The sequence below is a fragment of the Ctenopharyngodon idella genome, chromosome 12 (genome assembly GCF_019924925.1).
Source record: "Ctenopharyngodon idella isolate HZGC_01 chromosome 12, HZGC01, whole genome shotgun sequence".
NCBI lineage: Eukaryota > Metazoa > Chordata > Actinopteri > Cypriniformes > Xenocyprididae > Ctenopharyngodon > Ctenopharyngodon idella.
This window is the reverse complement of record NC_067231.1, coordinates 22,090,774-22,113,156: the sequence shown is the minus strand read 5'-3', so window position 1 is coordinate 22,113,156 and position 22,383 is coordinate 22,090,774. Positions and strand designations below refer to the sequence as shown.

General features: G+C 38.2%; 1 protein-coding gene across 2 annotated transcripts in view; it reads left to right on the top strand.

The window, feature by feature from the left end:
• Positions 1–22,257, top strand: part of tmem94 (transmembrane protein 94) — a 30,086-nt gene extending 7,829 nt beyond the window's left edge. The window contains exons 3-32 of one of the 2 annotated variants that reach the window (XM_051913972.1): positions 97–216; positions 318–445; positions 563–699; positions 978–1,186; positions 2,679–2,830; positions 2,952–3,054; positions 3,447–3,533; positions 5,210–5,326; positions 5,713–5,769; positions 7,705–7,809; positions 9,489–9,662; positions 9,876–10,088; positions 10,170–10,482; positions 11,868–12,041; positions 12,134–12,236; positions 12,342–12,550; positions 12,738–12,919; positions 13,010–13,145; positions 13,248–13,357; positions 13,686–13,785; positions 14,270–14,378; positions 15,611–15,800; positions 16,687–16,764; positions 16,859–16,944; positions 17,054–17,135; positions 17,239–17,402; positions 17,502–17,593; positions 17,720–17,813; positions 18,027–18,197; positions 19,190–22,257. In XM_051913972.1, coding sequence (XP_051769932.1) covers positions 97–216; positions 318–445; positions 563–699; positions 978–1,186; positions 2,679–2,830; positions 2,952–3,054; positions 3,447–3,533; positions 5,210–5,326; positions 5,713–5,769; positions 7,705–7,809; positions 9,489–9,662; positions 9,876–10,088; positions 10,170–10,482; positions 11,868–12,041; positions 12,134–12,236; positions 12,342–12,550; positions 12,738–12,919; positions 13,010–13,145; positions 13,248–13,357; positions 13,686–13,785; positions 14,270–14,378; positions 15,611–15,800; positions 16,687–16,764; positions 16,859–16,944; positions 17,054–17,135; positions 17,239–17,402; positions 17,502–17,593; positions 17,720–17,813; positions 18,027–18,197; positions 19,190–19,262 — 4,068 coding nt within the window. In that variant the 3' untranslated portion in view covers positions 19,263–22,257. The remainder of the gene's footprint in view (positions 1–96; positions 217–317; positions 446–562; positions 700–977; positions 1,187–2,678; positions 2,831–2,951; positions 3,055–3,446; positions 3,534–5,209; positions 5,327–5,712; positions 5,770–7,704; positions 7,810–9,488; positions 9,663–9,875; positions 10,089–10,169; positions 10,483–11,867; positions 12,042–12,133; positions 12,237–12,341; positions 12,551–12,737; positions 12,920–13,009; positions 13,146–13,247; positions 13,358–13,685; positions 13,786–14,269; positions 14,379–15,610; positions 15,801–16,686; positions 16,765–16,858; positions 16,945–17,053; positions 17,136–17,238; positions 17,403–17,501; positions 17,594–17,719; positions 17,814–18,026; positions 18,198–19,189) is intronic. The other variant, XM_051913973.1, reaches the window with a different exon arrangement.
• The last annotated feature ends 126 nt before the right edge of the window (positions 22,258–22,383 follow it).

Genomic DNA, 22,383 nt, shown 5'->3' with positions numbered 1-22,383 from the left:
TAATATTCATGAGCCAAGCCATTTTATCACACCTGTCCCCAGCATTTTTAAAAACAAAGTGACCTGCATAGATTGATTGGTTTGGTTGTGTTGTAGGAGGAGGAGGCGACTCCACTGGGACTGTCCACGGCTCAGGCTCTGTGCACCCTACGGGACCAGCTGTCCAACTTACTGGGGCAACACCAGAAATTCAGCCCGCGAAGATCCACCATACAGGTCTGTTCTGGATTAAGGATGCTTTGCTTGTTATCTTCACAGTTAAATTAGTTTTGCCCGAGATTGAGAAATTGTGTTTGGTTTTACTTTTTGTTTTGCAGGAGCTGTGGGCCAAGAGCTTCCTTCATCATGACAACCGGCATTCGTGCTTCCATTGGCCAGGAGCTGTTCTCACTCTGGTTGTGGTAGTTGGGCTGTTGTGTTGTCATGGCAGCCAGCCGGAGGGCAGGTGGGCAGGGCTTGACTCAAAAAAAACTTTTGATTGGCATTTTCAATGGACATTATCAAATCGTTGGGTTTAGCACTTGATGTTATTTTATGTAAGCTGCTTTCCTTTTTATCGCAGTCAAGGCATAGAGCTGGTGAACGCGGGTGCGCTCTTCCTCCTGCTGCTGCTGAACCTCTTCCTCATCAGACGGCAGCAGAGGTTACGGACCAGCGAGATGGTGCGGAGGCTCAAGTCCATCATCTCACAGCTGAACGGTGAGGAGAGAGCAGCAAGTATATAAATGTTTAAAGTAATCAGTCATGCTTCAGGAAGTAATTATGAAGGTTATGCTGTGGTTCTTCCATTCCATTAATTTACATTTAATTTCATCGCAATGCTAAATATGCTTTTATATAACTGAAATTATAGTATAGTTCATTCTGTCATTGTTTATGCACTCTCATGTTGTTCCATGTCTCTAGACTTGTCATTCCAAGTTTTAATAAGTAAATATTCACTTAACTCTTTCACTTTTTCCCTCATGGGTTGCCAGATTATTTGGAGAGAAGTGCAGGACATCCAATCAGATGGGCCCCCTCTCTGTACCCTGACCTCTACACTCCCACCTCCCCTTCCTGGTCACTGCATTGGACATTCAGAGACGAGCGACTGGTCAATCTACCCGTCAGTCTACTGGTGGAAGGTGATGTCATCGCTCTTAGGCCAGGCCAGGAAGCCTTTGCATCTCTCAGAGGCATCAAGGTAATGTCAGATCTGAATTACATTATTTTTTGTTTGTGTATTGTGTAGATTTATGAAAGACAATATGCATAACAATTTTAGATTTATTTTACTATATATATATAACAATTACCATGGTAAAAGTGATATTTTAGTATTATTTATATACTATTATAGCATTTTTTTTTTTTTTAATATTTTGAATTAGATTTTATTTGTATATTTTCATTTTAATTGTGCTTTTGTCATTTTTGTCAGTTTTTTTCTTTTAATAATAGCTTTATTTTTATTTCAGTTTTAGTTTTAGTAATTTTACTACTACTTATTTTATTTCAGTTAGTTGGCCAGGCAATATTTTTAATCCTCTATTTTTTTTTTTTTTTAAGTTTAAGTTTTTCTTCTAATATTTATATTAAATTTTATTTCAACTTTATTTCAATTAATGAAAACAATTTTTAATAGTTGTAATTTTAGTTAACAATAACAGCACCGTGTTTGCACCGCAGGAACTAGGAACGATTTTAGTTCTAGGAACTCCTTTTGGGGGAACTAAATTAGTTCCTACTTCAGAGTAGGGTCTAAACCAGCACTATAGGAACTATCAATGATGTAAGTGTACGCATGTCAGACACCAGCACCCGGCATTTTTAAAAAGCCATGTAAACATATTTACTCCACGAACATGGAAAACAGCGATAACGGCATTTACCTGTTGTCTGCAGGGTTGTGTTCTTTTCCCTGCCTCGATGATATGCAATACTGAAAGTTGTCATAGGAGATTTCGTCTATTAGCCCCACTGTTTGCTCTTTCAGTCGCGTAGATGATGCATTTACATTCCATCTCCATGTATTGTTACTACTGTGACACAATCACAGCCAATCAGGAAGTATTTGATATTTATTGTACAACTTTATTTGTGGAGTGGGATGTTGGACCAATTAGATTTCAGTAGGCTAACTTGTGATGCAACCTAAATCATAATCACACCGTGTTTGTTCGTTGGCCAGAGGAGAACTAGCCCACTGACTGAGCCTGGTTCCTCCCAAGGTGTTTTTTTTTTTTTTCTCCATTTTCGTCACCAATGGAGCTTGGGTTCCTTGCCAACTGTCGCCTCTGGCTTGCTTAGTTGGGGACTCTTAATATTCAGCAATATTATTGACTTAACTTCACTGACACTATTGGATGAGAACTGAACTGAGTTGGATGATGACATGATTGTTTTCTCCAGAGCTGCTTTATACCTGAATTGAATTGAACTCACTCCATAATTGATGAACTTTACACAGTTATTAAACCAAACTGAACTGATTTCAACTGAATGATGACTGTTTACTATTGTCTTTTAAGAGCTGCTTTAAAACAGAATGAACTATATTCTTGTATTTTGTACTGGAATCTGAAACAGTACAAAAGCAAACCTTGGAGAATACTTGCTTCATTAGTGAGTGTTTCTCTCGGGTTCTGTGGCTCTCTCACTCTGTTCTTCTGAATCACTGAATCTTCTGTTGCCAGGACGACGAACACATCGTGCTGGAACCAGGAGACCTTTTTCCACCATTTTCCCCTCCTCCCTCCCCACGCGTGAATGAGCGGAGGGGCCCCCACAGTCCTCAGCAGTACCGCCTCTTCAGGGTGGTGCGCACACCTATACTCGACAGTGTCAGGTTAATACCTCAGTGGACTCAAACAACTAGACATATTTTTCATGCCACCTTTTTCTTTTGTGATATGTGAACGTTTTGTTTTCTCACACTAGTTAACTAATAACCTTTTTCGGGCTAATAGGAACAGTCTTGACCTGGCTCTCTCCCGTCCAATCACAGCCCTTGATAACGAACGGTTCACAGTGCAGTCCATTATTGCCAAATTTGCCTGTCCTGCTGTATTGGTATGCTAAAACACATAGACATTCTAAGTTTTCAAAATGTGTCACAAAGTTTCACACATGTTGTGTCTGCCTGTAAACAACATCCATTTTGACACCCATATTAACAGTTTTCTGTTTTCACAAGTACTGCTGAATGCTGAACTCAGCAGAAAATAAGGTGAAAATATCTAATCAACAAACTTTTGCAATATTATTTTGTATGAAGGAACATAGAATCATGGAACTGTTCACAGCTGAAACGCTGACAGTGTGAAAGCTAGCGACACTCACATGCTCCAGATGCAAGATGTGTGAAATGGGCCTAATGTTCATAACATTTAATAATTAGTGTAAAAAAATGTGTGTTCGTTTGCTGATGATGATCTTTGGTCAACTTTTTTGTTTATTTATAGGTGGCCTTTTTCTCTATTAACACGATCCGGTACTTCTTTGACACTCCTGGTCTCACCCCTGGACCCTTCAACTTCCTTCAGTTGCAGGTTGATAATAGTTAATCACAATGCAAATGTTTCTTTTTATTTTCATTTTTTTTTTTTTTTTTAATTAAATTGGGAACTGCTTTCACACTCTGACAATAGTAAATGTTAGGGTGAGTCCATCATAGCTGTTCTCTTCTTCATTTAATATATACATTTTTATAATATATATATATATATAATATTAGGCCATTATAGTGATTGGTCAAATGACATTTTTGCACCCTTGAAGGGCATTGTGGGAAAGGGACACTGCTCATAGGATCGTTCCAAACAAAAATCAAGTAGCAAAATTTCTGTCTACAAGGCTCTTCATACAATGGTCAATTTAAGAAAGCAGTTTTGTTGTTATGACTACAAGATCCTGGGTAGCACGTCCTTGTGTTATGTTATGAAACCTGAGGTATTTTATTTATGATTGTTTTTTTTTTAAAACCATTACTCAAACATTGGTTTTTAGCTACAGGGCCGGGGCCCACTAGGGGCCTCAGCAAACTTCCAAGAGCCTCAAGATCAAAACAAGCCAAAGCAACTGAAAATCAAGATATTTCTCATGCTATTTCACTCTTTTTTTTATTTTTACATTTTCTTTTTTTAAATGAAGAATCAGGGTTCCCACTGTCTTAATTTCTCCCATATGAGGTAGTCTTATTTTAAAAGGTGTGATTTCTAGACCATGTCATGTATATTCATTATAAAAATGCCCATAGAATTATAAGGTTTTATTAATTTACATTTTATGCCAAGCTCTAAAAAATTGTATCAGGTAGAAATTATGAGTAAAAACTAGAGTTAAAGGGTTAGTTCACTCAAAAGCAAAAAAAAAAAAAACTTTTTAATGAAATCTGAGAGCTTTCTTTCCCTCCATTGACAGCCTACGCAACTACCACTTTCAAGCCCCAGAAAGGTAGTATAGACATCAATTTTAAATGAACCTCAATTTTATGAAGTGATGCGAGTGCTTTGTTTGTGCAAAAAAACATAATTTACCTCTTTATTTTTAAAATATTAATCTCCTACGCGTTCATGAGAACACCACGACATATGCGTGTTGTGATGACGTGAAAGCAGACGTTTTTGTGTGAACGTCTTGGAGATTAATATTTTGTAAATCAAGTGGTAAATTATGTTTTTTTGCCCAAACAAAGAACTTATATCACTTCATAAAATTGAGGTTAAACCACTTTTATGATGTCTTTACTACCTTTTACTACCTTTCTGGGGCTTGAAAGTGGTAGTTGCGGTAGTGGTAGTTCAACTCTCAGATTTCATTAATAAGATCTTCATTTGTGTTCAGAAGATGAACGAATGTCTTAAGTGTTTGGAACGTAATTAATGACAGAATTTTCATTTTTGGGTGAACTAACCCTTAAAAATCCTTATTCTTAATCCTTATCCAGTGCCATGAGGCCCTGGAATAATTTTGTGCCCAGTGGGGGGCCTTGGAATCAAAAAGGTTGAGAATCGCTGTTCTAATGTATCTAAGGACTATTATTGGTAAATATTCCGAATTCGTACATATTTCAATATTTTGCATGTTTGTTTCTTGACTGCACAGAGAGACATAATATGTAGAATTAAAGTCAAAAAGAGATGACATTTAAAGCACAACAATGTTGGTATTAATAGTGAATTTCCATCTCTGTTTCTCTCTCTCTCTTGCTCTCTCTGATCAATAGATGATGGGTGTATTGCCCATTTTACCTCTTCTGTTTCCTGTCATGTGGGTTCTGGTCAATGCGTATGGAGAGGCCCGTGTGTTAGCCGAGTCCAGCCATAACTCTCCCACTGGCCTGGTAAGACAGACAGAACACCACACATTCATTCATTCACTCACTCACTTTTTGCTGTTCATTTACAGCACACACACACACACACACACACACACACACACACACACACACACACATACAAAACATACACAACTTATAACTTCTCAAATCCTACACCAACGGATATTGCTGCTAAATTGTAACCTGCTCTGTCTATGATTGCTGTGTGTATTAACTTTGATTTGCAGCCATAACACTGCATGAGGAAGTAAAGCTTATTGGCCAAGCTCTCACTAGTAGTAGGGAGGCTTAGGGAGGGATTGCGGAGCTGAGGAGAAGCGATCAGGCCAAAGTTGAAGCGGAGGGCTGATCGTCTGCTCGGGTGTTTAATCACTTTTTTCTTGTCCCAGCTTGCTAAGTTCTCTGAGGACACTCTAAGCAGCTACACGGAAGTGGTGTCCTCCCAGGTATAACCTCTGTATTCCTCCTCCACCTCTCCCACCCGTTCACCACACGCTTCTTGTGATCCTTCTCCCTTGCTCTGGACCCTCCCACAACCGTCATCTTTTTCTTTTCTGATTTTTACTCATGTCAACTTGTCTATATCAAAGGATCACTATGAAAAGAGCCTGTTATTTTATTTATTTGCTTCACCACCGTTTATTTACGTTTGTTCTCATTTAAAAAAAAAAAAAAAAACACGACCACTTCATCTCACTTCGTTCGATCAAGTTTGCAAAATCAGCCAATACTCCCGCGATCTTTTTTATTTATTTGCATCTTTTTCGCTTCTTGTGCTGCCGGTTAGTTTGGCACCCCCCCCCACGCTGACCTGTGACCCCTTGGCCTTTGCCTGCCCACCTTTTGCCTGCCTGAGGTTTGCATGATAGAGTATAAGCTCTCTCTATAGTGGTGGTGCTTGTCTGGACTACATTTTTCAAATTTTTTAGTTAATTTACATTTGGAGAACTTCTGCATGAACAAGACTCTTTTTTTTTTTCCCTTTAAAATTTCCAAAGTATGGTAAGTATTTGTCTGCATGGACAGATCAGACATAGGAGCAGGCTGAAAGTATTTAAATCTGCTGCTGTGTTTTGCTGTTTAATTTCTTATTTCAAAGACTGTGTAATACAAAACAGAAGGGTTTTAAGAAGTTTGCTCTTCAATAACATTCTCACTGGTTTATTAAACAGCTGTGCGGTCACAGTCTGTGTGTGTGCGTGTGTGTGTGCGTGTGTGTGTGTGTGTGTGTGTGTGTGTGTGTGTTTGTCTGACGATGTGACTCTTTAAAGACCCTGTGAAATCAAAATTAGATTTTGTGACTTTTTGTGAAGTTTCCATGTCTGTTGAGTCATCAGTATACTACTGTACTTTTTACAGTTCACGTAATTTTCTTTTTAGTAGATATGCTGTATTTAGATATATTTTTATAAATGCACTAATGTTCAAACGTTTGGTGTCGGTGAGATTTTTTTTTTTTTTTTTTTGTGTGTGTGTGTGTGTGTGTGTGTATTTGAAAGAAGTCTCTTATGATCACCTACTATTAGAGTTTAAAATGAACTGTTTTATATTTTGATATATTTTAAAATGTAATATATTCCTGTGATGGCAAAGCTGAATTTTGGAGTGATTACTCCATTCTTCAGTGTCACATGATCCTTCAGAAATCATCACATTTTAGGAATGTTTTGATGAATAGAAAGTTCAAAAGAAAAGCATTTAGACACAGTGACACAGACACAAAGATGCAGTGTGTGTCATTATGTTTTAATGAAAGACAACTAGTTTTTCTTTGGAATTATGTGCACTGATGACTCATTTGCAATGAGACCAGGAACATTTTTTGATTTCATGTTGACTTTAAAGGTGGATTCATGGACATCTGATGTGTGTCAGATAGATTCACCTGCAACTAACTGTTTTCAGTTCTTGCTCTGCAGTGCTGCTCTCCTGTAGCTGCTGCCTCAAGCTTTCATTTGTTTGCTTCAGTTTCAAATCTTCTGTGATTCAGTCAATTCAATTTCTCTCTCCCTTTTCCTGCTGCAAGTTGCATTTATTTTTATAAAAACACCTCTAAACCTCTGAATGCACTAGGACAAACCTAAGACTGGACACACTACTGCTGCTTTTTTCCTGTCTAACTCTCCCTGGCCTTGTCTTATAGATGTGTGTGTGTGTGTGTGTGTCTGTGTGTCTGTGTGTGTGTGTGTGTGTGGATGTCTGTGTGTGTGTGTTTTGTCAGTGGATAACATCCAGAACCAGGTTTCAGGTTTCATAAATTCTGACACTTTTGCAGAGCCATTCGAAACCCAGAGCTGCTGATGCATGGATTTGAGTTTCTGTCAGGGCAGATGATGCAACTTACACCATGTTTGTGTATGTGTGTGCGTGATTGTGTGCAGGAGATACTACGCTGTGTGTGGAGACACCTGGTCAGTGTGCTGAAAGGAGAGTCCCAGACCCTCTGTTATACCTCCAGTCTGCTGCACTCGTTGGGTTCCGTCACTGTAAGTGCTCCCCCTGGTGTCGCATTGGACATATTACACTTCCTACTTGCAATTTGATGAAAAAAATTGATTAATATTCATTTTAAAAATGAATACTAATTAAAAGACCAATCTGGGCTGTTTTCAATCTAATTATCAAATTATAGCATTGCTGTAACTGCTATAGACACTGAGGAGGGCAGTTTTCCTTCTCCAGTATTTAAAATAGTGGTCAATCAGTATGTCTTTTTAATAGCAGGATCATTCTATGAAATTGGTCCCATCCCCATTCCTTAACGTTTCTTCACATTCTTGAGATACTGCATCTGTATCATGCTTTTAACTACCATAAACATTAATTATGACACATCCCTCAGTATGTTTAAACAAATGTCAAGAGGCACTTACAGTAAACAAATATGCCTATAATCCAGGAAGGCATGCATGTAATACCACAAATAGGCTAAATGTTTGAAAATATGAACATATATGAAATATGCATTTAAAATCACTGTCTGAAATGCATTTAAACATTAAAGCATGCAACATACACTCACTGGCCACTTTATTTTACTGCTTTAAGTCTTTGTGGCATAGATTTAAGAAGGTGCTGGAAAAATTCCTCAGTGATTTTGGTTCATATTGAAATGATAGCATCACGCAGTTGCTGCCGATTGTCGGCTGCACATCCGTGATGCAAATCTCCCATTCCACCACATCCCAAAGGTACTCTATTGGATTGAGATCTGATGACTGTGGAGGCCATTTGAGTATAGTGCACTCATTGTCATGTTCAAGAAACCAGTTTGAGATCATTTGAGCTTTGTGACTTGGGACGTTATCCTGCTGGAAGCAGCAATTAGAAGATGGGTACACTTTGGTCATAAAGGAATGGACATGGACAGCAACAATACTCAGGTAGGATGTGGTGTTTAAATGATGCTCAATTGATTATAAGGGGCCCAAAGATTGCCAAGAAAAAATCCCCCACACCATTGAACCATTGATACAAGGTAGGATGGACCAGGCAACATTTTTCCAATTTTCTATTGTTAAATTTAGATAAGCCCGTGCAAATTGTAGCCTCAGTTTCCTCTTCTTAGCTGACAGGAGTGGCACCCCGTGTGATCTTCTGCCGCTGCAGCCAATCTGCTTGTTGTGCGTTCAGAGATGCTCTTCTGCAGACATTGGTTGTAACAAATGGCTATTTGAGTTACTGTTGCCTTTCTATCAGTTCAAACCAGTCTGGCCATTCTCCTCTGACCTCTGGAATCAACAAGGCATTTTCACCCACAGAACTGCTACTCACTATAAACCATAGAGATGCATGAAAATCCCAGTGGATCAGCAGTTTCTGAAATACTCAGACCAGCCCGTCTGGCACCAACAGCCTTGCCATGTTCAAAGTCACTTAAATCACCTTTCTTCCTCATTCTGATGATCAGTTTAAACTTCAGCAGATCGTCTTGTCCATGTCTACATGTCCAAAGGCATTGATTAGATATGAGTTAACAAGCAGTTGAATAGGTGTACCTAATAAAGTGGCCAGTGAGTGTATATGGAAGTGTATATGTATATGCTTGATAGAAAATGTAGTTTAAAATAATTACCCTAAAATTAACTTAAATGCAAAGAATCATAAGCTTTATTAACTGATAATGAAGTATCTTGTTTTATCATATGTCCTGACCTGCTCATAGGTGCTGTGCTGTGTGGATAAGCAGGGCATTCTGTCCTGGCCCAACCCCAGTCCCGAGACTGTGCTGTTCTTCAGCGGACGAGTAGAGCCTCCTCATGATAGCCAGGATGACCTCAGAGACGACCTGTCAGTCAACTCCCTCTGCAGGACAGAGGGCGAGGAGGAACGAGATGAGGTATTACTGATAGCTAGATTGAAGCATTATAATTACAATTTTTTTTAATTATGATAATTTAAATTAAATTACTTCAGAACTTTTGAAAATATATAACTATACTGGATAGGGTTGGACTTGAATAAGTTGTTATTTTTGAGTCTGTGTTTTGTTTCCCTTCAGTCAGTGTGTGTTTTTTTTTTTTTTTTTTGTTTGTTTTTTTTTCCTGTTTAGCCTCAGGAAGGTGAAGCACTGCTGTGTTTACCAGCATTTGAACCCTCCCTTCACATGGCCGAGCAGGAACCCAGTGAGACGTCACATGACACCGCCCGTTCCTCGGACACTCAACGCCAGCGACGAGGACCCCAAACCACCCGTTCCAAACACCCATCGGGCTCCAACGTCAGTTTCAGCCATGACACAGAGGGTGGAGATGACATTGCTCAGGTAGGACTGCACCTGCAGAGCTAGTTTAGGTTATGACTGTGCATTTGTGTTCATGTGTTTTGTGTATGTCTCTATTTCCAGCCATGCGGTGTGGGTGATGATCTGTGTGAAGCAGAAGATTTTGTGTGTGACTATCATCTGGAGATGTTGAGTTTGTCCCAGGATCAGCAGAATCCCGTCAGCATCCTGTTTGATGACTCTGGTTGGCAGAATCACCTGCCCTCTTTGAAGCCCCTTGGACTGAACATCCTGTTGAACCTGTGTAATGTTACCGTCACCCAGCAGCTCTGCCGATTCTCAGATCACCTGTCCAACCTGGCGCTGCAGGAATGCCACGGGGCAGTTCTACCCGTTCACGTTCCCTGGGGCCTCTGCGAACTATCTCGCCTTATAGGTAAATGTGAGAGTATTGTTAATAAACATACATTGTCAGAATTTATATTTTTGCAGATTAATTGGTACAAATTATTGTTTTTGGAGCTATTAGTTATTGGCAAAAAGCATACAAAGCAGTCTTTTTTTCTAGTTATTATATTGTGATTTTTGGTTACACAATCATATGCACTTGGGACTTTATTCATTTTGTACTCCTGTAGCCTCTATGGGCCACCCTGTCCTAAGAATCCAAGGATATAACAACACAAATTACATTTTTGAACACATTCAATATAGAGATTTTAAAATAAATTGGCCAATTAATTCACCCTTCATCTGGAGTTTGATTGACAGGCGATCTGACCAATCATTAAGCCGAATCCGCCATTTTGTCCCACAAACAAACCAGACAGGAGAGTTAGTAGGTTAACGTTGGTGGACATAAACTTGAAAAATGGCGTGTATTGACATCGTTCCGCTGTTAAAACAACGTACTTTCTGATGTTCATTCATGTTTATTTCGTGCAATAACTAGGAAGAGATGATCGGTTTATGTGTAGCTTGAACTTAGTTGCTACAGCAATCTTTCACGACACCTTAAAGAGGTACAAAACAGTATTTATTGTTTGAATTTCTTTTTTTTTTTTAAAAAGACATCATTTAAAAGCAAAGACTTTGTTTCATACGAAAAGTAATTCCTCTGTCTTGTCTGTCAGCACGTTGTCCGTGTCCTCTTTGCTCCGCGATGTTTTTTTTTTTTTGTTTTTTTTACTGCGTGAGAGCATTAAGTGTGGCTTGTTGGATGTAGCAACAGTAACTAAGGGGGACAGGTCTTTGTGAAGGGTCAATTGGCAATTCACTGGCCAAATTCGTAATCATATTCATGCACCCATATAAAAAATACCAAAATAATATAAACTTAAATATACTTAAATATAAATTCTAAATTGTTTTTGTCCAAATACATTAAAAATAAAACTTTAACAACTAAAATCAATCACTTTAATTGCTAAAAATGAATATAGACCATAACATTATAATGTACTGTGTGAAAAATAGATATTCATTATTACATTAAATTATTAGTGTTTTTAAAGACTATGTGAATGATAGATGGTAGTAATGGTAATCTAAATGTAAAAGGTGGGGATATGAGCATGAACAATTAAATATCCAGTATTAACCAATATTGCTAGATGGAAAAAAATATCTAATATTGGCCACTATGGACATGGATGCACCATAAATCAAATGTTGTGCATACCTGATTTTTTGTCAACATCTAGTCTGGCAGTGCTTCTAGTCAGTAGTAATGAGATAGATTCAATGTTCTATCTTCACATACTATAATTAGACCCTTATTAAGATTACTGGATTGTTCTTTCCTGTTCTGTTCTATGTCAGGTTTCACTCCGGGAGCGAGGGAACTGTTTAAGCATGAGAATCATCTGGCTCTGTACCAGCTCCCTTCAGGAGAGAAGGCCAAAGAATCTGCCCCTCGACGACTACATCACTTCACTAAACGCCAGCCTCCCATCAGTCACCTCATCAGTCTGTTTGTTAGGGACAGCACTACCAGTATGGCCAATTTTTTTTTTTTCTGTTCCACTTCCTGCTTGTTCTTGGTGGTTTGTTTAGTCACTGACCTTTGTCCTTTGAACTCTCTTCAGATAATGTACAGATGCTCTCCCACGGCTCGGCCGACCTCATCTTGGAAGCCTGCACGGATTTCTGGGATGGAGCGGACATATATCCGCTGTCTGGCTCTGATAGGTCAGAGACATCAATTAAAATATTAACACTAGTCATTCAGTTTTCTTAAAAGGCAGAGTGGAGAATTTTGTTTCTGTACTGAAGTTCTGGTGTTATGCCCCATAGGAAAAAGGTTCTAGATTTCTACCAACGTGCCTGTCTGTCAGGATATTGTTCTGCATTTGCCTATAAGCCTATGCAGGTGGCATTGTCTGAGCAGCTCAATGGAAAGTGTGTGGAGCTGGCTCCAGGCCCCACACTATTTTCTGGGGTGGAGCTTCCCAGTACCACCCCCATCAAACACGGCAGCCGCAGGAACAGCTGGAGCTCTGATGGTGAGAGACATTGTCTGTTCAGCTCACAATCTGGACCGTAGAGTGAAAAAATATATATCTTAATATGATTGTTTGTTGATCTATTGATCCATTTGTAGATGGATGATTGATAGATAGATACACAGATAAAACTTACATAGATCAAACCTACCAACTCTAACATACACATGTACTGTATGTGTTTCAGAGGGTATTGGAGAAGGTTTGGAGAAGGAGGACTGTGTTCAAGCTCTGAGTGGCCAAATCTTCATGGGAATGGTGTCATCCCAGTTCCAGGCCCGACTGGACACTGTTCGGCTCATCGAGAACCTGGTGGGAGCCTGTATCCGCTTTGTGTACTTCTCCATGGAGGATGAGCTGCGCAGCAAAGTATGACACTGATGGGAAAACCAATGCTGTGAAAACATGATGTATTTGGGGTGTTGTATTTTATCACATCTTAATGTTGTCTTCCTGTAGGTGTTCGCAGAGAAGATGGGATTGGAGACGGGCTGGAACTGTCACATCTCTCTGACCCCAAACGGAGATGGTCACTACGATGGTGCGCCGTCCAGCCCTAGCCAAGCAGGATCCCTACATGACGACCTTCTGCAGGGTAAGTGTGTCTTTTTGCCTGCCTGCACATAAAGTTTATATCAACTGCATTTTTATCCATTGTGGAATTTATTAAAATGAACCATCATCTCTCTGTTCTTAGATTCTCGTGATGATGCAGAGGGCCCACTACTGCCTGAGGACCAATCAGATCTTGCCAGCTTCCAGCCTACTGATAGTGATGTGCCCAGTTTCTTAGAAGACTGCAACAGAGTAAGCAGTCTGCTCTAATACCATGTTGTCACATCAGACTCTAGTGCCATAGTGAGAGTGCAAAGGCAGCACAGAAGTGCTTCTGTTAGGTGTCTTTACAAAGAGTGTTTAATATTGCTCAGAGGTGGCATTTATACTTCAATTACAACTGTATACTTTGATGCTAGGGGCTGAGGTGGGTCAGAGCAGGCATAATTTAGTCTGACTTTTATGCGGCATTGTATCTTTACATTGAATTTTGAACAGGCACAGAGCAGCCTTTGTTATGATTTGGTTTTGCAGTTGCGAAAAGAGTAATTAGTGCTGTTTCCTCTCTGTTTTTCTGTAGGCCAAACTGCCTCGTGGCATCCATCAGGTTCGTCCTCATTTGAAGAACATAGACAATGTGCCTCTACTGGTGCCCCTGTTCACAGACTGCACCCCTGAAAGTGAGTCAGCCTCAAGACCAGCTTTCAAGTCAACATGAAACAGAAGTTTTGATCATTTTTTCTTCCTTATTGTGACACATATCCAAGTGAAACAGCTTCTTGAACAAGAAAAGATGTAGGACGGGACTTGATTTTGTCCATGGGGAATCGATTGGATCATTGTCGTTTGCTAATTGCTGCGATCTCATGTGAGTGACAGGTTGCTGGAGAGGAGGGAATGTTGCCCCATCAGAGAAGAGATGTTGTGAGGGGGTGGGGACATTATTTTGATTAAAGATTAAGAAGGCACATTAATTTAAAAGAAAAATAATGATGTGCATGGATAGTCATTTATAATAAACACTGTAATATTCCATAAAAAATTTGATTTCATGGTGACTTTAAAGACCCCTTGAATTGAAAATTAAAGTTTTATGGCTTTTAGTCCATGTGTGTTATATGCTAGTGTACTTGTGTTGAGCCCTCCAATGTTTGTGTCTCACAGCAATGTGTGAAATGATGAAGATCATGCAGGAGAACAGAGAGGTGACGTGCTGTTTGGGGAGCTCTGCTAACTTCCGTAACAGCTGTCTTTTCCTGCAGAGCAACATCAGGTGGGTAGCACACACATTATCGGACTGCACCTACATCACTGTACACCAGTAGTGTGCGGTGGTGTTTTAAAATGAGAAGTTTTTTTTAATATGTATATCAAATGTAAATTTGTCCCTGTTACACTTAATTTTCCTGTTTAAATAAACATTACATAAAAAAGACCAAATACAATTTTATTTTGTATTTTTACACTATGTAATGTTCTATTTATTAAAACCAAGTATAAATTTCATCAAGTTAGTATTTTTACGCATTTTTACATTGTATTCCAAAATAATAACCAAAGGCAGGAACAATTTAAACAATATATATTATTTGTGAACTAATGTTCAGCTTTTCTTTTTAATAAGCAACTTATTTTCTGCAGTCATCAAGCTTATATGCACTGGTCATAGACAGATACGAAAACGTACCTTTAATTTCACCACGCTGATTGCGCAATAAAAACCCCCACAGTCATCATGTTTTCAGGCCATATCAAGTTTGATTTTGATGTGACATAAAGCGCTGGTATATAAGTGGCTGAGTTTACTTAATTTTTAATTAGTCTTCCCATTAACGGCACCATCATTTAGGTTGATTCGTGAATGAGCACAAAAACAAGAGGCGGGATTTATCATACAAACCAATCTTATCCAATCATAACCGATCATATCCAATGAATCATAGCGCGATGGAGGTATTGCCCCCTCTCACGTAACTTTCCCCCATTCATTCTATTGAATTAACATTATATTACCCCCCCATTAAACCCACCGCACGATTTAGGGGGTCTGTTATAAGTCAATGAGCTGAGAGGAGGCAAGCCTCCCACATTAACTTTACCTGCGGGTGTCGCTGTTGGACAGTGTTACTTTATAAAAACTAGTGACTTTTACACCTTTTAATGTCACGTTTTGTTATTTTTGTAATATCAATTATTTTCTCATCCAGTTTTTTTGAGGAGACACTGCCTCTCTTGTCTCTTCGGAGGAAACGCCCCTGCTGTACACCATAGTTAAATATGACCTATAATCTTATGCAAAGCTGCAGTCTAAAGACTTGCAATTTTCAAGAAGCTAAAAAGATAGCTTTGAGTTTTTGGTCACTGCATAATTCCCATTATTTCATACTTTTGATGACTTTACTATTATCCTAAATGTTTGAGAGTAGGCATGTTTCAAATGAATTAAATTCATATGAATTTAAAGTGATCATAAGGGTTTGGAAATCCTCACTCTGTGTGTTATAGTATCTCCCTGGATCCACTGTACCCGTCCCGGTGCTCGTGGGAAACATTTGGATACGCTGCAGGCTGCGGGCTGAATAAAGACTGTGATGAGCTGTCTCCACTGGGGCTCAGTGCTCAACTCAACAGCCTTGCCTGCTCCGTGTCCTTCCATCAGGGCGAGAGTGTCAGCATGGTCAAACTCATAGAGCAGGTTTGGGGAGCTCTCACATAAACACTCTTTCTGGAATGCTGTTGATCACATGGGAGCAAGAATATACAAGCTCATTCAGTGCATTTATCTACACCAGGGGTGCCCAGTCCCATTTCTGGTAAAGCTACCTTCCTCCAATGTTGCTCCAACCCTGATCAATCACAAATGAATCCGACAATTAAGATCTTCAGGAGCACTTGGTAATTACAGGCAGGTGTGTTGGATCAGGGTTGGAGCTGAACTCTGCAGGTAGGTAGATCTCCAGGAACAGGATTGGGCACCCCTGGTCTACACTACAGTTCTAAGGTTTGGGGTCGGTATGATTTTTAAAAAAATTTTTTTTAATGTTTTTTATGAAAAAAATCTCTTAGTCTCTCACCAAAACTGCATTTATTTGATCAAAATATGGTAAAAACAGTAATATTATTGCAATTTAAAATAACTGTTTTCTATTTTAATATATTTTAAAATGTAATTTATTCCTGTGATGGCAAAGCTGAATTTTTAGCAGCTGTTACTCCAGTCTTAAGTGTCACATGATCCTTCAGAAATCATTCTAATATGCTGATTTGCTGCTCAAGAAACATTTCTTATTATTATCAATGTTGAAAATAGTTGTGCTGCTTAATATTTTTTTGTGTAAAAAAAAAAAACACTTTGAGTAGAAAGTTCAAAAGAACAGCTTTTATTTGAAAAAGAAAACTTTTGTAACATTATAAATGTCACAGCTCAAGCAGAAAAAATGTCAATGTAAAGAAATATAATTAAGAATATGATTAGGACTAGTCCCAGTCCCATTCCTCCATCATAATTAGAATATGCCTAATAAAACGGTCTTAAAACAGAAAATGATTGAATCTGAGTGCTGTTTTTGATGTATCTTCAGGCGAGACACACTACATACGGCATTCGCAAGTGCTTCCTCTTCCTACTGCAGTGTCAACTGACACTGGTCATCATTCAGGTGAGAAAAGACACACTGTGTCCAAAACTGCATGTTATGTACAGGATGCATTGATTATACATATTTTTTTACTCTTTATGTAATGATTTTGTAGTTCCTGGCCTGCCTTCTTCAGCTGCCTCCTCCCATGAACATCACAGACATACTGTGGCTTTCCTGCTTCTGTTACCCTCTGTTAAGGTATTAAAGAAGAAATGACAAAAAAGATGCCCACATGTTGCATTTTAGTAAAACTTGTTCATTGTGACATATTGGTGACCTATATATAAATAAAATTTGGCATTCACAGCGTGTCATTCCTGGGAAAACCTCCTGACAGTTCGGTGATGACAGTCGCTACTGGAAAGAATCTGGACTCCATACCACGCAAGGTCAGTCATGAGACCACACAATCCACCCGATTTAAACAGCGAACTTATTTAAACAATCTTGACACACACGTGCATTCATGTTATTTTTGACTCCCTCCCACAGACCCAGCAGTACTTCCTGGGCTGGTTCCTGTTGAAGTTTGGTCTGACGATGTTGGCCTACTTAGTCGGCTTTGGGTTTTCTCTACAGGAAGTGTGTTCTATAGCAGCTAACCTCACAAAAATTGATAACAGCACCATCACCTGCTCCCACATACTCACATCCAGGTACACACACACACACACACACACGCTTATATGTCATTTTCTCTGTGTTTAGATTATATGAATTAGTTATGAGTTCTAATCAATAATTAATATATACAGCTCCAAGGATGCCCCGCAGTGGTTTGGTGAATTGTCAAATGGGCTGCTTCTAATTCAGAAGATCATGGCAGGGTTTCTAGCTTTGCACACAGGTGACTTTAATAAAATGCACTGCCTCATTTGAATATGTTTTATCTAGGTAGATTTGGATGAAAAAAAAAAAACATTATCTATTTATAGTCATGTTAATTATAATTTCTCTCACTGTCTTCTTGCAGTGGTCATCTCTCTGAGTTATGTGCACCGGTCTTCACCCCTGTGGAGGATGAACCCGTTCAGTAACACATGGTGGTGTCTTACAGTGCCTGTGGTGTGAGTGTTTCATATAGAGAATGTGTTTTTTTTTTTTTTTTTTTTTTTTTTTTTAGCGTCACATATTATATTAGTCATATTACATATTATATTATATTATATTATATTATATTAGTCACATATTAAAAGCAATTTGTGAAAGTAAAATGTTTTTGAAAACTTTCCTGGGATCATTTAAATGCGCTAATGGATTTTCTTCTCTCCCCCGTGCAGGTTGTTGGGACAGGTGGTGCAGGCTGTGATAGATTATCATTTGTGGCAGGACAGGAGTACAGAAGTGGTCTTCACTCTACAGCACATTCCTCTGTTGGTCTGGCTGTTAGTCTCTCTGTCCATCGTACTTGTGGTGCTAATCAATGAAGCAGTAAAACTGCATGAAATCAGGTAAGAGGAGAAATCGCTTTAATGTAGAGGGTACCAATGATAATTCAGTCATCATTTACTCACCTTTATGTTGTCCCAAGCCTGTATGACTGTGCTTTTTCAGACCATGAATGCATATTGTGACCAGAGGCAATCAAAAAAAAAAAAAAAAAACATGAAAGCAACATAACATTAGTCCATACGACTCATTTAATGAATTCCAAGTCATCTTTACATCAGTAGTAGACCAAAAATGTAGTTTGGGTTAAGTAAGAATATTTTTTTCACTAAGGATACTTTAAATTGATCAAAAGTGACAGTAAATACATTTATAATGTTATCAAAGATTTATATTTCAAATAAATGCTGTTATTTTGAACTTTCTATTAATCTAAGCATCCTGAAAGAGAATTTATCATGGTTTCCACAAATATATTTAAGCAGTGCAAGTGTTTTAAACACTGATAAGAACAAAAACAACACATTAGAATGGTTTCTGAAGGATCATGTGACTGAGAAAGTGTTATTCTCCTTCATCATAGTTTTGAAATCTCATTTTGTTCTTATTCAATCTTGCTGTGTCATGTTCAGTTCGCAAGTTGCAAATTTAATGTCAAAAATTAGCATATGGCAAACACAATATGTGATTAATGTAGTGTTTCCCATCCCATGGAAATAAAATCGCCACTTCCGGTGAAATTAGTGCAAAATAGAAATGGAAATTAACATTGTAACCACTGAGAAAGCCACTGTAGCTCTTTTATTAAATGTAATAAATGACTAAACTTCATGTTTACTGGCAGTCGCCGACATTTAGCTTGTGACTGGAGTCACATGACTGGACTCAAAGTCTTCATTCAGTATTTATTCAATAAATTTGATTCCATATTAATTTATGAACATGTCTATCTCATTTAAACTTTAAATGAGCGTAAATTTAGTCTACATAAAGCATTACTCATTTAACCCACAGCTAGATTTTGATAACCAGTAAAATATGGCTCTGATTTCAGGGTACGAGTGCGTTACCAGAAGAGGCAGAAGCTTCAGTTTGAGACTAAGCTGGGAATGAACTCTCCCTTCTGACCTGCGTCTGTACAGGACGGCATGGTCTTACTCTTCAGCGTCATGTTCATTTCCATGGTGGAGAAGATCAAGGCTCCTTTGGATTCCCTTCAGCAGAGCTCTTCCTGCCACACCTCCGATGGGCGGAACCTTATTTCTGCCATGAACGCCACTGAGGGCTGCGTTTTTAATCAGTGAGATCCTGAACTATCTTAGATAAAATCTAACTTTACTTTGAGTAAAGCCTAAATCAGTGTTGTTTGAGGGATGTTCACCTGCATGCTGCTTTGGTTTGGACAGGGTCATTTAGTAGAGGGATTATTTTCCAATGAGGCCATTCCTTTATCCCCCTCGAAACCTCAAACTAATGCACGATATAGCAAATATATACCAAAATGTACAACGGAGGGCTAAATTAGCATGATTTTTTTTTTCTTTTCTATTTTTAACGTTTTTTCTAGCTGTTGTGAAATGGGAATTTTATTGATTTCTTTTTAGTTTCAAACATGAGACAATTGACCGCTCATGAGATGAGCTTTAGCTGTAGGTTCTCTGTGTTCGTATTTTAGCCGTCACTCTGCTGAGAGGTTTCGTGCAGTTCATTTACTACGTCGTAAGAAGCCTGTTTTAACAGGTTATAATGTGAATGTCATCGCCTCAACTTACCTCATATTCAGAGGGGAAATATTTCACTGTTTTATTTTGCGATTTATAATGTACACGTGAATATATCAGCCAGTGCAACTTAGCTGAGAAGCTTTGCTTCCAAAATCAAATGCAGCCAGACAATGTGAGACTGTGTGAAAACTCATTTACTTGCTAACCTAGAATCAGACAGGCTTGAAATTTCTTTTACAAAGTGATATCAGATGAAAGGCATGAATAGCTGGAATCTTTTTTTCAGTCTTCTTTTAAACTATTTTTACTGCAAAGTTCTTAAGTTCAATCAAAACGCAAAGACTTTTAATCAGGCAAAGCAAAAGCTTTCCAGCTGAAGGAAGAATGTTCCAGCTCGAATTGTTCTCATTCTGTCTACAGAGACATTTGAAATGTTTTTACATGTGATTGTCAGCCAGAATGCACTGATTTTTTTGCATGCCAGATGACAAAATCACTTTTTCAAGATAATTATTTCTGGTGTTCTGTAAAGAATATATCTAACTCTAGATGGGGTTGGGCTAATTTTAATTTTTATTTTTTTGTAATTATTTTATGTAGAGAATTCAGTGTTTACTGGTAAAGAGGGATATTCAATTTTTATTGTGTTCTACCTCTTGCTGATTGCCTCACTATAAATAATTCTAGGCAACTTAATGAAGTTTTATTTTAATTGATCCAGTTGGGCTGCAGCTATGGAGTATAAGGGGCTCACTTACAGCGTCACCAGATGTGCAGATTTTTCTGACAGTGACCAGCTAATCTTCAAATTACCAGCATTTCTTTTTTTCCAATACTAGTGCAATTCTCCAACATATAACCTGAAACCTCTGACTTACCATAGACTCATCAAATGGAGAATTTAAATGGATAGTTCATCCAAAAATAAAAATTGTCATCAATTACATACCCTCATGTCGTTTCAGACTTTAATTCTTTAAAGGAGATATTTTCTAGAATGTGCCAACCGTTTTGTCCATACAAGTCAATGGGATTCAAAACTGCTTTTGGCCACATTGACTTTTGTTGTAAGGATGAATAAAAATAAAAAAAATTCTGAGACATACTGTATGTCCTTTTATGCTCCACAGAAGAAAGAAAATCATTCATGTTTGGAATGACATGAGGGTGAATAATTGATTTTCATTGAATTTTAATTCTTAGGTGAACTGTCCCTTTAAGCTGCTGCTAAGTCCTGCATAAGTGGCAGATTTTGTAATGACTGATGTGTACAGGTAACATGGGACCTTTAGAACCTATAGTCAAAACTCAGTTAGCATTCTCTGAAGAAGCTGCCTTTCCTATGAGCCACAGTCAATCCCCTTTTCTATGTAATGAACCGAAAGATGTCTTAACTTACTGATTTCCTTTTTGTTCCTGTGTCACTGTTATATTTAAGTTTAAATCGGAAATACATACTGTAACGTCTAATCTAATTTATTTATTTTGAAATGATTACACGTCTGTACATCTTAACAGCAAATGATTGCAACCTAACCTAACGCCTTTTCCATAACGCATCTAGATTTCATAGATTTCATAGGCACTGAAAATATTCATAAGAGAACGTAGTGCATTTTTGCAATGCATGTTACATGCTTTCTTTTACTTTTCCTGCTCATTCAACAGGAAGGCAGGTCTTATGATGTGTTTAGAGGTTACGTAACTGTTGTTGTGGTTCGATGTTTACGCCACAAGGCTGCTCAGCACCACGGCTGTGTAATTACACCACCCTAATGCATACATATCAGAGAAATCAAAAAGTAGTCCAGAGGCTCTGAATTGGTGCTGAATTAGTGGTATAACAATATGTACAATTAAGAGAGAAATTAGTTTCCGTAAGCACTGATCTGTTATATACACTCTGTTGTAGTAACAGGAAAAATTGTTTTGGGATGTGAGCTTGTGAGCAGCGTTTTTGTACAGTTAGCTTTTTTGTAATTGTTTTTGAAATGTTCTCTTTTCACTTATTTCCTGATGTATGCATGATAAAGACTATAAGAATGCAAGGTTTTCTTGATTTCTTAAGTCATCTGCTGAATATTGAATATGTTGACTCAGTCATGCATGTATTATAAATGATGCTGATGCTTTTTTTCATCAGTCAGAAAGGCTGTAATCTTTAAGCCAGGAGTGTGAATCTGAACCTGTCTGCAAAATACATGCCTGGGCTACAACCTACAGTACACCGATTGACTCAATACACAGAAATATTTGCTATTTATGAATGTTCATAAGATTTATAAATGTTGTACAGTTTGTATTTTTTTAAGATGTCTTTAACATTGCTTTCTTCCCTTCCCCACAGATTATTTGTGAACCAATGTTATGTTAATAAATATGTTCGTTTTAAAGCAAATGTGCCGTTTCATTTTTTTTTTTTTTAATGTCTCTTGTGATATTGTAATATTTGACTGTCCAGATCATCCACACCCCACTTCTGACAACCGTAGACCGTAGAATTATGTTTATGCTTAGTTCTGAA